The 16610-nt window shown below is 39.8% G+C and overlaps 1 protein-coding gene across 1 annotated transcript in view; it reads left to right on the top strand.

Moving 5' to 3' along the window:
- The first annotated feature begins 5108 nt into the window (after positions 1-5108).
- The window catches only part of LOC101548256 (spermine synthase-like), a 151003-nt gene continuing 139501 nt past the window's right edge, over positions 5109-16610 (top strand). The window contains 3 exon segments of the mRNA XM_012934786.2: positions 5109-5355; positions 5597-6268; positions 6473-6645. Coding sequence (XP_012790240.2) covers positions 5109-5355; positions 5597-6268; positions 6473-6645 — 1092 coding nt within the window.

Below are 16610 nucleotides of genomic sequence, written 5' to 3' on the forward strand. Positions count from 1 at the left end.
AGCAGAGAAGGCAGTTTGGAACCACAGGTGTTAAAACAAGATGGCATTTTGGATGACTTCCTGAAACTGAAGAGTCAATTAAATGAACCTATTTTGACTCATTGGGTTTTTGCAGTGGGAACAGTGATAATAGAGTTCCGGCCTTGAATTTCCATAGTTCTTTTCCTTTACAGAATACAAAATGCTATTGCCAGTATAATCCTTCATTCTTCTGATGACTTGAGAGAACTTTCTTTCTTTTTTTAAATGTAAGACTATTTTTAGAGTTGGTTTGGGCCTCTACTGACTCTTAAAATGAAGACAACTGATAGAAATGCACCAAGAACCATTCAGGTTTATTTATGTTTAGCAGCATCATCTTCATCATTATCATCATCATCCCATTGATCGTTGATTTTCTTGAGCGGTCTCAGTACTATCTCCATTCATCCTAGCCCTGAGATTTTAGAAGCCTCTCTTACTCGTCCTTCCCAACAGTGCCTCATGACACTTTCAGGGTCAGGGAATGAGACCCATCATTGTTACTGGTTTTGGCACATGCTCCATGGGTAGCTTGCCAGGAGCTTGGTCTCATAGTCTCTGGATGATGGCTGTTCGTGGGATTGCATGGCTTTGGGGGCAGTTTCTGGGTGTGACTGCCTAGCTACTGGAAAATGGGGGATCTGGGCAGAAGAGGCCCAGTCCTGATCCAAGCAGGCTTGGAGATCTCGGCCCCGGGTCCCACACACCTGGGTTCCTCTACTGGTTCCATCATGCATGAGGCTTGTCCAAACATGTGGAGAAGGGCCTTGAGCATGTCTGTGGCTGGGTTCTGGAGGTCCTCAACCAAGGGGGGGTCTGCTCTGGGCAGGGAGGGAAACTCAACCCACCCCCTTGGAGGGGCCCCAGTGAAGACAGCCAGGTGAGGGGACATGAGACTCTGCCAACCTTCATCTTAATGCATTTAATTTATTGGGTATTCTAAATATAGCATTGCTTTACCAGATATTTTATAGAAAGGAATTATATAAAGCCCACAATAAGCATCAATTCTATCACCGTGGTTTAAATATTTTTAAAAAATTCCTTGTTTCTTCTCATGCAAAAGTTAATTCTAAATGCTTTAGGTAGAGCACAATATTTAGACACCAAAATGTTGGATTTATTCAGAGTAACTATGTTTATTACAATAAAGATGGAGATATTTTTTTAAACCCTTGCTAATTCTCCAGCCCCACTTTTTCTGACTAGGGAAGAATATTAATTACTTTAATTCATCATAATTTTATGCCTATGAATAAATAATAAATCTACTTTTCTCCAGAGAATGTAACTTATCTTTCAAGTCTTTCCAAGAAGAAGGTTCATATCCTCTCCCGTAGCTGAAGACACGAACCCATTGACTAAGATATAAGATCTTAGTGTAACGAGCCCGTTGTGTTCCAGGATTTGCTCAATCAGTCGAACAATCCCTCACATTCATCAAGCAGGAACAAATGCACTACAAAATTGGCCCATCGCAGGATCTGGGCACCAGCAAACCTGATTTCAGTGATGCCTTTTAAGGGTGTTACAGCATTTCTGCTTTACTCCAATTTAATTACACTACTGTAGTTTGAAGGTCAAATCCTAAGTCAATTAAATTACTTTTGCAAAGTCACAGAAAGTGTAAGAATTTTTTTCTCAAGACTCAAGAGAGTGTTGGCTATTGAGTAGCTAGATGAAAAACAAATTGCATTGACAATTTTTTTTTAAAAGAAGAGTTGGATTCAGAGACTATCTGCAAGCGGATAAATCAGACATTCAAGCAGTGGTTGAAAATAAAATAGAATGGCTATTTTACATTCTCATTCTATTTTATTGCTACCATTAAATATATTTTTATTACATTGAAATAAGTGCCACATAAAAAGCAAGTATATGAATGTAAGCATATGACATGTTTGGAATAAAATTGAATGAGTTCCCAGCAGATACTTCCTGATATCAAATGCTAAGTCTTTATAAGTGTATCTAAATGGAGAAGAGTTTTTGTTTAAACTGTTCAAATTGTAATTTCAGAATTCTTTGATGAAGCGTCTGCTAAAACGTTGAATCTGAGCTCAGCTCTTGGCAGATCAACTGGAATATGACTTGGAAATATCCTTGAAGGTAAAAATTGTGAATGATCTTATAGTTTCTGGAAGTTGTAGATCTATTTGCTGAGTTACTATCTCTAATGACAGTATTTAAGAATCTTGCAAGCCCATGACTACTTAGCGTTGGGAAATAAAAAGACCTGGAAGTTGTCAAAAAATACTGGTCAAGATCAATTTCAGGGTCAACTGGTTTAAATTGCTGTTGTGTTAATCATGAAAAAAGAAAGGAGTGGAGGGAATGAAAGGGAACAGAAAGAAGAATAAAACTAAAAACACTACGACAAATATAACTGCTCATAAATGCACTTCATTGCTCAGTCATATTACTGATTTCCTGAAACATTGAACACTAATTATGAATAAAGATAATTCATCTCTTTGTGGTATTGTTTAACAGCCCCAAATTTATAGCTCCAATTTAAGTTTATGATTATTCCTTAAACCCAAGGATTTATCTTTAGTTTGAAGGTTGAAAAATATTTCTTCGATGATATTTCCCTCCCCCTTTGACTCCCCGTCCTCTTAACCTCCTCTTCATCCTTCTCTTCCTCCTCGACATTATAGTCGTTTTGTAATACTAAGGTAAGGCTTTATACATAAAGAGATCTCTTCATAAGTTCTCCTCCTCCTAGATAGCTATTGCTAACGAATAACACAGATTTTAGCTGCACAGGTCCATTTACACATTGATTTTTGTTGTTGTTGTTGTTCATTTACAAATTCTGCAATCCATTATTCATTCCAAATTGGGTGAATCCATAGATGGGATGTGAAAATCAAGTATATAAGGAGGTCAACTCTAAGTTACATGGAATTTTTATTTATTTTTTTTACTGCACTGCAGTTCTGACATTGCCCCCTCCTAGACCCTGTGTTGTACTGTATTTATTTAATAAGTGTGATGTATACATGAATAGGAGTTAATATTCTTCTGAAGACATCAAAAATTTCTCAGTAGTCCATTTCAAACAAGTGCTATATGAAGCAACATGATGTCATCAGATATGACCATAGTTTGGATTGGTCTCTGTCTCAACTGACACATTAGGAAATTATAATATCTTGGTTATCAGAGTCTCAAAAACATCTCTCTTCTTTATCTTCAAATTTAAAACAAGAATTATATATATTTTTTTGATTTTATGTTTGTATTTACTTATATATACATATATTCTATATATAGAATATGTATATTCTATACATATATTCTATATATACATATATTCTATATATAGGAACACAGGTATATGTCAATATCATGAGAAATAAAATATATTTGACAAGTTTGTATATCCATAATGGAAAATGTGTAAAAGTTGAAAAAGTGTATTTGCTGGAAAGAAGTTTTTATGTTACCTAAGCATCTGATCATTGCCAGTGATTCAGATTCAAGCACTGTTAAAAATGTTATTTCTAGTTTTTTAAGATTTTGAAGCATTTGCAAGTAGAAAGTGTATGCAGGTACCTGTGTATGTGTATACATTCTTAATTCTGGGTAAGATTGCACAGTTTTAAATATGTCATTGTATGTGTTTAACCACACAATGTTGTTTTAGAGATTATTTTACAAGACAATTTGTCTAGGTGTTTCCAAATTTGGCAAGGCATTTCATGACCATTTCAAGGTGGTCCCCTTGTTTTCAGTACTACTCTTGCCCTGAATTCAAGCATTTATAAATTAACATTATACTTATTTTACCTGTTCATTCTTTTTTCCAAGACATTACAATGAAATAATAATCAGATTGTACTCTTAAATCCAGTTTACTGAGTTATGGTGCTCAGTCTGTTGAATGTATTTTGATTATCTACCAATGAATATCCTTTCTTCTTTTTCAGTTTTTATTTTTATTTTTTATTTTTGGCTCATTGGATCACACCCATAGATGTCCAGGGGTTATTTCTTGCTCTGCACTCAGGAAATACTCCTGGTGGTGCTCAGGGTACTATATGGGGTGCCAGGGATCAAATGTGGACTGGCTACATATAAGGCAAACACCCTGCCCATTGTGCTATCGCTCCAACCCCTTTCTTATGTGTCAGTGTTTCATGATAGCACTGCACTGTAGCAATTGTCCCATTTTTCATCAATTTGCTCAAGCGAGCACCAGTAACATCTCCATTGTGAGACTTGTTACTGTTTTGGCATATTGAATACACCACGGGTAGCTTGCCAGGCTCTGCCATGAAAGCGGGATACTCTCGGTAGCTCATAATAGATGTGGAAAATTCTAGTTATCTAAAGCAAGCAAGGGTATTTGTTTTATAGGCAGTACCAGGACGTGAGTGAGTTTTGTGCAGGATTTTCTTGAAGAAAGAAGGTGTGCTATGTATGGGGGCATGAGTAGGGAGCTGCTGGTCTTCTTCTTTTGGAGCATGATTGTATGAGGATGAAATGCTGGGTGCTACCCTGAGTGCTTGGTGTGATAAGGTTATGGGCAGCAAGTCTAGGATAGATTTGAAACAAGTGGAAAGTCATGTATATCACAATCCCACATAAAATCCATTTATCTTCAGATTTCTTGCTATGTGGAAAAATCATCTTTACCTTGGCATCTCTTTCAGTTAAGTAATTTATCATTTAGTTGTCAAAGACAGAGACGTACACAAGAGTGAGTATATACCTCTTTGTCTCCATGGAAGATAGGTACCCTATATTTTGGTATCTATTATTTAGTTCATTAGTTATTCACCAACCCACATCTTTACTAGAATTTGTGCCAAAAATGGTTCGGTTTTGTCCTACTGGCAAGCAGAAGTCATTTGTAGACTGTGATAAAGTAGAAATCATAGCCATTAGCAGTACTATAAATGACTGTTTAATAATGGATTTGAAGATTGCAAGTATGTTTCTGGATGGGAATAAACTACATGTACCAAAAGTTTAATTTTTATTTAATCTTCATTTCTTGGCCAAAAAAGTGATTTCATTGATAAAATAAAGGAAATTAAAAAAGTTGTCGTTGGCTGCCTCCTGGTGCCCGCAGCAGCATGCTGCCCGTGTGGGGCCCCCCCAGGCATGGTTCAGAGCTTCACCTTGCCTTGGCAGCAGCTCAGCATAGCACGCTCAACTTCATGCTGGGCGCCAAAGCTGATGGCAAGACCATTCTGCAAGGCCTGCAGTCCATTTTCCAAGAGCAGGGCATGACCGAGTCAGTGCACACCTGGCAAGACCATGGCTACTTGGTTACATACATCAGCAAACATGGCAGCTTTGCTTATTTGAGAATTTACCCACATGGATGAGCTGAACTGATAGCACAGCGGGTAGGGCATGTGCCTTGCACAATTCCTCCATCCCTCTCAGAGAGCCCAGCAAGCTACCAAGAGTATCCCACCCTCATGGCAAAGTCTGGCAAGCTACCCGTGGCATACTCGATATGCCAAAAACACTAACAAGTCTCACAATGTAGACGTTATTGGTGCTCACTGGAGCAAATTGATGAACAATGGGACAACAGTGCTACAGTGTTGCCCACATGGATTGGTGTTACTGGACCTTCAGAGCTATGACGGCAATGGACTCGTGAAAGAAGAAATTGATGGCCTTTTGAACAAAGTAGAAGAAATAATGAGAGGACTGAGTCAAGACTGTACTGAATGGATGAAGCAGTTACCACCCCTAGTTTGAGCAGGTGCCATCGACAGATACTGGCCCACCGCTAATGGCCGCCTGGTTGAGTATGATATAGATGAAGTGGTGTATGATGAAGACTCGCCTTATCAGGACATTAAAATTCTGCGCTGGAAGCAGTTTGGGACTATCATCATCCTTAGTGGGGATATTAATTTGGCAGAGAGTGATTTGGCATGCCCTCGAGCCATAATGGACAGTGGCAAAGATTATACTGGCAAAGATGTCCTGATTCTGAGAGGTGGAGACAGGAGCATATTATGTGAAATAGTCAAACCGAAACCAAAGACAGTCGCTATGGTAGAGATGGACCAAATGGTGATTGATGGATGTAAGAAATTCATGCAAAAAACCTGGGGTGATGTCTTAGACAATCTTCAAGGAGACTACTATCAGGTTCTCATAGAAGACTGTATTCCAGTACTGAAGAGATACGCCAAAGAAGGGAGGGAGTTTGACTACGTGACTAATGATTTAATGGCTGTTCCCATCTCCACAGTTCCCAAAGTAGATTCCACATAGGAATTTCTGCTTTTTTTTTTTTGCTTTTTTTTGTGTGGGGGGGTCACACCCGGCGATGCACAGGGGTTACTCCTGGCTTTGCATTCAGGAATTACTCCTGGCGGTGCTAGGGGACCATATGGGCTGCTGGGAATCGAACCCGGGTCGACTGCGTGCAAGGCAAATGCCCTACCCGCTGTGCCATTGCTCCAGCCCACCTCATGGGAATTTCTGAGACTGATTCTTGACCTCTCCATGCAAGTACTGAAAAGAGACAGGAAATATTTTACACAGGGCAACTGCATCAATTTGACGGAAGCCCTGCCACTCTACGAAGAACAGCTTGGGCACCTGTATTGTCCTGTGGAATTCTCAAATTCTCATACTTGGATTGTGAGTATTTGACACTGTCTGGAAGAAAGCTAAACTTTGAAGAGCTTGACCCTCAGAGCACATGTGCTGCAAACAGCCTTCCTGACCTTCCTGTGCTGTACATGACATCAAAATGAGTCAGACAGTTGATTGTGAATTTATTAGAGTTTTTTTAAATTATTCTTAATTTAAAAAAAACATGGAAAATGTCTATCTGATGAGCTAGGGTGTTGTTTTTCGAAAGTCAGCTGAAGGATGTTTAAGCAGTGCTGCAAGAGCCGCTCATGCACTGAACCCCTAGAATGTGACTTTTTTGTTACTTTTCTTCTGTGTTTTTTTTTCCTTTTTGTTTGTTTTGATAGACTTCAAATTTGGTTGCTCAGAGGAATGAACAACATTGTTTTTATTCTGGAGGAAAATTCTTGATGGTGTTTCTCCACCATACCCCTCTGCCCCAGCTCTACCGAACCTCCCTGCCCAAATTGACTTAGATGTTAAAATTTGGTACGTTTAAGAAAGATTTTTAAAAATGAGTAGCAGTGCTTCAATTAAAATTACAAGAGAAAAAAATTGGTTGTTAAAGAATTGTAATTGTTCTGTGGAATTAATGTATTTATAAATGCCATTTGGACATATGTATGGATTTTTCCTAATTGTTAAGAGGAACATTTATGGGAGGTCATAACATCAGAATACAATATATATTGTGTGGTTTTATTTGGACAGAAAGAGAATGCGGTAACAAAAAAATTATTGTTGTAAATGTTTGTCCAAGTCCCATCTCGTGGACCTTGAGAGGTTATGGGTGGCATACCTGGAAGGAATCTCTGGAATATATCTCTTGCCATATAGGAGTAGATAAGACCACAAGTTCTAACCAGGTACTGTCCATCAAAGCAAGAAGAGCTGACCTACAAACCCTAACAAAGTATTTGGGAGGGAGAAGGAACTAAGACTAAGCCTCAGGAATCAGCAAAGAACACAAAGCCCAAGGGAATTTCTCCAGGGGAAAGTAGCCCACAGGAAGCATGATTGAAAGGATACAGGTCAACAACAAAAGCAGGGCTGAGGGGGGAGGGGTGGGGAGTCTGGTATTGACTGTAAATGATTTTTCTCCATATCTGCAAATAAATGACAAATTAATGTACAAAGCAACGATACCAGCACTACAAGAGTATGAGCAGAGAGGAATTCTGCACTCTGAAATGGCCATAAGAAAATGAAAGACATTTTATTTATAATTCTTCAGATCACGATTTTAGTCTCTCCAGTGGTTCAACTACTTCATGAAACAACCTAAACTCAAGCAGAAAGACTTGGTAAACCACATAACCAAAGGGAAGCTGAATAGAGTTTCTTCCAAACTATTCCACTTAAGGGAAAAGTTGGGGGTAGAGGGATGGGGAAGGGGATACATGAATTAGAAGAATTGTTAGATTAAAATGTCACTGAAAATTTTCAAAGGAAATTTGATAGTTATAAAGCTACAAAGTCCATCAAGAGGGGGGAAATGAGTTATTAGGGGGCACTGGAGCACTGTCGCATTGTCATCTCGTTGTTCATCGAATTGCTCGAGCAGGCACCAGTAACGTCTCCATTGTGAGACTTGTTGTTACTGTTTTTGGCATATCAAATGCACCACAGGTAGCTTGTCAGGCTCTGCCGTGCAGGCGAGATACTCCCTGTAGCTTGCCAGGCTCTCGGAGAGGGATGGAGGAATCATCGAACCCCGGTCAGCCGCATTCAAGCAAACGCCCTACTCGCTGTGCTCCAGTCCATGACGGGGCAGTACAACGGAAAGAACTGTGAAGTTTCAGAGTGGTAAATAGCTTGAGTGCTAGAATCAGTAGTGGAGAAATCAAATGGTTTCTTTCCTTCCCTGGGATTCTTCAAAGTCAATCTGCATAGTTTTGTTTCATAATGAATCCCTAATGGTATCCTTGCCACTCCTCTACTATGTAAATCGAGCAAGATTCTTCTTTCCTTCTTTCATTTGCAGTACATTTTTCTGGTGGTGGCTGGATACGTGTTTTTATGAAGGATAATTTGGTTGCCCTCCAGCCCTCAAATGTCTGAGATGGCACAATCAGGGGATCAGTGTCACATTAAGTCAATTCTTATAATATAATCAAAGTTCTCATGTTGTACTCTCCTCCAGATGAAACAAACTAATGAAATGTATTGACCTCACGCACTTCTGAAGCAAAATGACTAAGCAGTATTGAGACGACATGAAATACATTGATTCTGAAGTCAGTGCTTCCCAGTCACATTGGTGGCTGATTAAAGTGTCACATTGACAATATAGCCCCTTTTGAACAGGAAATTAATACCAGCTTGGTGGCAAAGAGAACCTTCTTCCACAAGGAAACACGCATCATCTTTAATCCTTCTTAGAAAAACGAGGTTACATCTTTTGAACTGGAGCAGCCTGGAATTTGTCGTTATGAAAGAATTATCAAAAGTGTCATCACTGTAATTATTTTAAAAAATAGGACATCTATGGCATTTCATGCTTATTTGGGTTCTTAATAACTCAAAAACAAAGAGACCATAAATAAAGAGCGGAAAATTTTTGAACCTTTCATAATTTGAAAGGACGTTTAGCTTAAACACCCAGCAATAAAAGTATTACTAATTCTAAATAAATGTTTAACATTGCTATTTTCCCATGTTGGAAGAAAGAAAAGATGGAATTCTGAGATTTTAACTGTTAAGTGGTATACCCAAACACTTAATTGCATTGTAAGTGGTCAGCGGTAGAAGTTATACTGTGCCACTTGGTAGAAGTTATCCATGCCACTCTTCTTGGATTCAAACATGAAAATAATCTATAAGCAAAAGGATCAGAAAGCAGACACGGTTGATTTGCCAATCTCCTCGGTTTCCTATTCTCCATTTGTCATGCACAAATGAAATTGTAACTTTGGGTTTCAGATTTTTCATTGCTTCATTAATTCCCCTTGTAATCTCACTAAATAATTCACTCAATGGATAATCCAATGTTGGCATTCTTTCATTAATTCCGTAATAATTACTGCTTCTATAGGAAGTTAGTATATTAGTTTTATTCCAAGAAAAGAGATGGTAGCAAAGAACAAAACATAAAGAGGTAGGATAAGAAAATTCAGCCGTCTCAAAGTCAAAGCTTAGCAGGGTGAAGAGATACAGACCTGAACATTCCTTGCTGAATGAAGATCCCAAATTTAGTCTTGTTCTAACTTACATTGCCACTTGCCTTGCCATCCCCCAAGGTCAAACAGTATTTCATTTGCAGCTGTTCTCCTTGTTTCTGCATTCCTGCTTTGGGTGACAAGTTGATGATATTCAGTTATCCTATGTCGTCATGACAATAACCGCGTGTTCAGAAATTTCATCTTCATATGCACACACCAGTTTAAATGGCTCGGTGCCTAAAGTAGGTTTTGCTTTGTCCCGTTTGCGTGTCTTCAACTTCTACTCAAAAAAGTTCACTAGCTAATTGCCATTCTTGCTCTATTTCTAAATGTGCACATAAAAGCACAGAGAGCTGTTTCCCTCATCTACTCATTTTTACACAGGAAAAGAAATGCACGAAAAGGAATAACAATTAACGCAAAGGACATGAAGTTTCTTCCTCAGATCGTGTCATCCATGCTTTTGTCTTCAAAGTCCCTGAATTTTCACAGAGGGATTCAGGCTTCCTAGCAGGCATTAGTGAAAGAGGTGTTTCTAAAATGTTTGAGGAGGTTCTATGTATAGGACTGGATGTGATTGATTGGTGTGATTGATCATTTACAGAGGTACAGCATTTTGATGGAGGCAGTTCTCTTGGGGGATTAACTCAAGGAGACACTCTGTCTCCCAGGGACATTTATATTGCTTTTCTCCTTCCCTAGATTCTAGTAAATATTAACAATTAAGTTTACTTCTTATTAATACTTGCAGTCATTTGGATAAACACAGCAAGAGATATAGATTCCAAAACTTAGTTCTTGGGACTCCAAGGGCAAAACCGCTGAGCTTTAGCATAAATCCCGGATAAGTCCCAGGCTGGTTCAGCCTGTCCTTCCCCATGGAGATCCTGTCTCTTAAGTCATAATGGTTTACCTCAAGACCGTGCTTTATGCTTTCTAGACTGTTCCATTTCAATGCCAGGGGACCTTTGCCATTTGCCCCAGGTCTATAAGTCCCACAGTGTGGTCCTCCCTTTTTGGCATGTTAGAAACTACATAAACCAAAGCCTGAGTCAAGTAATTGTGATGGATGCCCAGGAGTCGATCTATTTCAGACTCAATCAACTCCCAAATATTAGGAGCACAGCATGTGTTCAAGCAAAGAAAATTACTATATTCATATAGTAAAATATGAACAGGTTATAAGTGAAATAGTAAAACAAGTAACTTACTACAAACACAAAGTTCAGAGTTACCAGAAAGTTTGACTTACACGTAACCATGACTGACTTGGGGAATTGTGACAATGAGGTAAAGCACAAAGATAAGGTTAAAGATAAAATCAGGGAATTAGAGGTGCTTGTAAGAGCACTGTGAGCTTCTTTGTGGGGAGGAAATGGGAAAATACACTGATGAAGCCTGAAACACTTAGGTTTAGTAGCACTGTAGCACTGTCATCCCGTTATTCATCGATTTGCTTGAGTGGGTACCAGTAATGTCTCCATTGTGAAACTTGTTGTTACTATTTTTGGCATATCCAATGCGGAATGGGCAGCTTTCCAGGCTCTTCCGTGTGGGTGGGATACTCTCGGTAGCTTGCCGGGCTCTCTGAGAGGGACAGAGGTCGCCCTCAGTCCCAGGTCGGCCGTGTGCAAGGCAAACGCGTGCAAAGCAAACGCCCTACCTGCTGTGCTATCACTCCAGCCCTCAAACAATTGTTTTAATGGTTAAATCTTCAGAAATTATCCTTTACTCGAAGGGGATATGGATAGGAGACCCATAGTTTCCTAGATGAATTTTTTCATTGGGCATTTAAAAATTAATTTAAAGAAGCAGTGATTGCCCTTCCCAAAGAGCCAGGCAATGCAATGTTCAAATGCAATATTTATTTATTTATTTATTTATTTATTTAGAAACCTCATGAAATACACAGTTACAAAGTTGTAAGATTGGGTTTCAGTCATATAATATTCCAACACCCTTTCCTTCATCAGTGTGTATTTTTCCGACCACCAATGTCCCCAGTTCTCACCCCCCAGCCTGCCCCTATGACAGGCAATGTTCTCTCTCTCTCTCTCTCTCTCTCTCTCTCTCTCTCTCTCTCTCTCTGTGTCTCTCTCTCTCTCCTCCCCCTTTTTGGACATTATGGTTTGCAGTACAGGTGCTTTCCATGCTTATCCCTTTACCTACCTCCAGCACTGTTCTTGTCCACAGTGATCATTGCCAGCTATCAGTGTCACAGTGGACTTCTCTGTCCTCACTGCCCTCCTCCTTCCACCACTTGTAGCAAGTTCCCAACTGTAGGTCAGACCTCTTGGTCCTTGTTTCTATTGTCCTTGGGTATCAGTCTCCTATTATGTGCTGTTTTCTCTATTCCACAAATGAGTACCGTCATTCTATGTCTCTCCCTTTCCTTCTGACTCATTTCACTCAACATGACACTCCATATCTATCCATTTATAAGCAAAAGGCCATGTTTTAAAAATATTCTCTTTAGTATATAATGTCAAACCCTCCAACTGATGGTCCAGTTCTAGATACAGGTAACTGAATGTGGCCACGTGGCTTCTTGCTATTTATAACATCCCCCCCAAAGGAGGCTATTTCATCCAAATGAGCCTTCAATTATTACGGTCTCCAAGTTTTGTGGAAGGGGCCTGCTAGCATTACCTGAGAGCTCTTGTAAGCAAAGCTCCAATGCACGGGTCTTTTGTAGTCTCGTTAATGGAGTCGGGATGATGAATTTACATCTATATATCAGAAACATTGTCTTCTGGCCTACATTACTAATGTCAGAAAATTGCTTCTATATAATTCATCAAAGTACTTCTATAGACTCGCTGCTTTATTATCTTTTCTCTTGCAAACCGTATAATTCCCCCTTTATTCCACGTCAGGGGAGACCTTTAATCTTGTCTCCCTGCATTCTGTGGGGCTTTTTACATTAAAGGGCTTGAGCAGGTGCCACTGCAGGCAATAAGAATGATCACAAACAGCCCAAGAGAACCATCCAAGGCAGGGACTTAAAAATGGCTACATAGAAATCCCCCCAAAGATCACAGCCTTGGAAATGTGGCTTTAAATGACTGCAGACAACAATTAAGATACTTCGCCTATTGACATGGCCCTTTATTTTTCCGTCAGAAAGCTCATGCTATCTGCCTGGCCTCAGCCCTGGTACACTGACATTCATTCTTTGTCCCTGATTACAACAGGAGTGAAAATAGGATTGATGGTCTCCCCAACAGAGTCAGTGTATCTCTCTCCCCGTGTTAGGATGGGCCACTTGGAAATGACTGGTAACTTCTAGGGTGTATAGTTCTAAGCCTTTGATGTCTGGGGGGGGTCATTCCATTCTTTTCCTTCAAGTGTTTTTCAGAGCTGGATGGTGGGGAGGTAGAACTGAAATCAATTCTTCCCTCAAGGGCCAGAATACCTTAGACACAAGCATGGAGAACTACAACATGGCCGAGAATCATGTTGCAAGGATAAAAATCAATGATTATTTTAGATAAAACAGAAGCAAATATTTTAAAGATGAGTTTAAAGTCTCTTGCGGAGCTCCCCACTCATGGGTTAGCCACATCCCAGGAAGTGTCACTCCTCAGTCTGTTCAAGGCACCGTGCATGAGAAGGAAAGGTCATTAGGTTATTTATGTCCTCAAACCAGAAGCATGAGCCACCGCGGGAATAAAGATTTTCTGACAATGGCCCAGCAGATCTGCCTTTAGCTTTGAAGAAAATTAAAATAAATTGCCCAAAGAATAATTGAGAAAAATACAGGAACTGCAACTGAGATGAACACGCCCTGGCCTTTGCTTCCCCAAGTGCTCATCAAAGCACCTACCGCAGGAGCTGTTCAATACATGGTTGGCGCAGAAAGAGCAGGCATGTGTGAGTCCCTGGATTTCTCTGTTTTCTAAGTGTCTCATCTGCAAACTGTGAGAAATGCTCTTAACTGCCCTTGTCTATAAATGCAAGCAAATGGGTCTTGGAAAATGGACGGGGCTTAGATAGTTTAGGACATATTTGCATGCCCTAAGTCCACGTTCAATCCCCAGGGAACAACTAGTCCCTGAGAACTAGTCAGGAGTGACTTTGGATACCTCAACATCATTGCTTAGATGCCTAGTGATTTCTAGCAACCTGGGCCTCGATTATTACTGTCTTCTCAAGCCCTAGCACTGAAGTACTGGCTGGATTGGTGGAGTATTGCTGGAGTAACTCTTAGGTTCCCTGCACACCCAGTGAGAGATCTTCAAAAAGAATAGAATAGAATAGAATAGAATAGAATAGAATAGAATAGAATAGAATAGAATAGAATAGAATAGAATAGAATAATAATGGCAGGAGAAGGGCTTCATTGATATGAACTTGGGTGAGAGAGATTTCTGCGCAAGATTTAGAAAGTAGATGTGAAGGACCAGCTAATGTACAAGGGAGTCTATGCTGGTTCCCAGAGTCTGCAACTGAACAGCACATTTTCCTGAAGTTTCCAGTGGCATCAAGTCTACCACTAGATGCTGAGATGATTGACTTTTATAGGGCTGGAGTGATACTACAGCAGAGAGAGCATTTGTTTTGCACACAGCCAATCTGGGTTTGATCCACAGCATCCCATATGGTGTCCTAAGCACCACCAGGAATAATTTCTGAATGCAGAGCCAGAAGTAACCCCTAAACATCACCGAGTATGACTCAAAAAGCCAAAAAAAGTCTTCTTAAGTTCCCTTTATGAGTCCATTCTCATGATTTGGGTAAGGTTTTATTTTTTTCTCTTTTCCTCCATCTTCTTCCAGAATTTAAATTCCTCATACTTGTATAAATTCTAATCTCTATTAAAAATATGATTCTCCAAACAACTCGTTGTGATTCCCTGGTATGGTTTTTAGTACCCTCAAAAAGTGGTTGTATAAGTTCTCTAAATCGGTTCTGTGACTTGGAATTAGACATCTGATTTTGGTTGAATGTGGGGGAATTAATGCCCATCTTTCAAATGGTGAGAGAGATGTTTATTTTCAAGTCAAACAGTAGAAAGTCTCTTAAATATTTGTTTGGGGGACACATCTGCTTCTTCTCAGACTTACTCCTGTCTCTGCACTCAGGGATTACCTCTGTCAGGGCTCAGGGAACACATGGAATGCTGGAGATTCAACCCTGGTTAGCTGTGTGCAAGACAAGTGCCTTGTCTATTGTACTATCACTTCAGCCCCACTTTCTTTTATTTTAAAATTTTAATTTATCTTTATATTTTAATTGAATCACAGTGAAATATACAGTTACAAGGTTTTTCATGATTGGGTTTCAGTCACATGATGCTTCAACACTTGTCCCTTCACCAGTGCACATTTGCCACCACTAATGTCCCAGCTTTTCTCCCACTCACCCCCAATTCTGTGGCAGGCACTTATCTTCTTCTTCTTCTTCCTCCACCTCCTCCTCCTCTTCCTCCTCCTCCTCCTCCTTTCTTCTTCTTCTTCTTCTTCTTCTTCTTCTTCTTCTTCTTCTTCTTCTTCTTCTTCTTCTTCTTCTTCTTCTTCTTCTTCTTCTTCTTCTTCTTCTTCTTCTTCTTCTTCTTCTTCTTCTTCTTCTTCTCCTCCTCCTCTCACCCTCCTCCTCATGATTCACAGTACAGATACTGAAAGACTATCACAAATAAATCCCTTTACCTACTTTCAATACTCAGTTTTTGTTTTATAAATAACTTTGCACACTTGAAAATCAAGTAACTCTGGAAGTTTCTAACCAAGGTATTAAGTAACAGTTTCCAATGTACATTTCTCTTTAAGTAAGGAAATGAAGCTGTAATGGAGTCATCTCCCCCTTAGAAGAACATTCAGGATCCGCTTGGCCAGCATGACTTAAAAGAAAACCCAAAGGGTCTTTCTACAGATTCCTGAATTGCCTTTCAGATAGAATTCAGACCTATATTGACTGGTGGGCACAGGGTAAAAAATAAATTTTCCCTGGGCCCCACTTCCAGTGTAACTGCAAATAAAGATTTCTGATTGCGTTTTCTGTCCTCTTACCTTTAGAAAAAGTTAAGTGAGACATTGTTGACATTTCAGCCATCTCTAACCAGACAGGTTTCCAGGGTTCTAATATTGACTGTAGGTCCTAATTTCTTTGGGTTGGTTTCAACCCCACAGAGATTGTAGGCCTGAGTTCATTGATCAGTACTTTGTAAATTAACTAGATGTGCATTTACTTTTGTGCCTGAGTGGAAAATCTCTAGGTCTGGTGAAAAATATAAATGATTCACCCTCCTGGAGAGACAGAAGCTCCAGACAGAGCCCAGAAAGGAGCTAGTACTAGTACCAGAGTCCTTCTATAACACTTGACTTGTGTGACTTGGTGCTTGGTACTTGGGGGTTGATGGTGGTGAGGGCGGGGGAGGGGGGGAGGTGTATAAAAGTCATATTTGCAAAAGTGAAAGTCTTGGTGGAGAAGAACCAGTCCATTACCAAAACTGTGTATTATAATTATTTTTCCTTTCCCAAGCTGATTTTCATCTACTTATTATAAGCCAGTTCAGCTCTGGGGGTTTCTTGGTCAATATCTGTTGCTGGGGACTTACAAAGGAAGGGCAGATGGAGGTCTTCCTTTAGTATTATGGGGCCTTTTTTCCCTTAATGTGTCTCTCGGTGGTTTCTGGCCTTAGCATCGGTCCTGGTTTGCCTACACCCAGTGTTGGGGGTTAGAGGCAGAAACTCCTTTTCAGACCAGAATGGATGTTGTAATCTTTGTCTTTAATTGAGTCACCATGAGATACAGAGTTCCAAAGCTGTGCATGCTTCGGTTTCAATCATACAATGTTCCAACACCCATCCT

The sequence above is a fragment of the Sorex araneus genome, chromosome 6 (assembly GCF_027595985.1).
Source record: "Sorex araneus isolate mSorAra2 chromosome 6, mSorAra2.pri, whole genome shotgun sequence".
Lineage (NCBI taxonomy): Eukaryota > Metazoa > Chordata > Mammalia > Eulipotyphla > Soricidae > Sorex > Sorex araneus.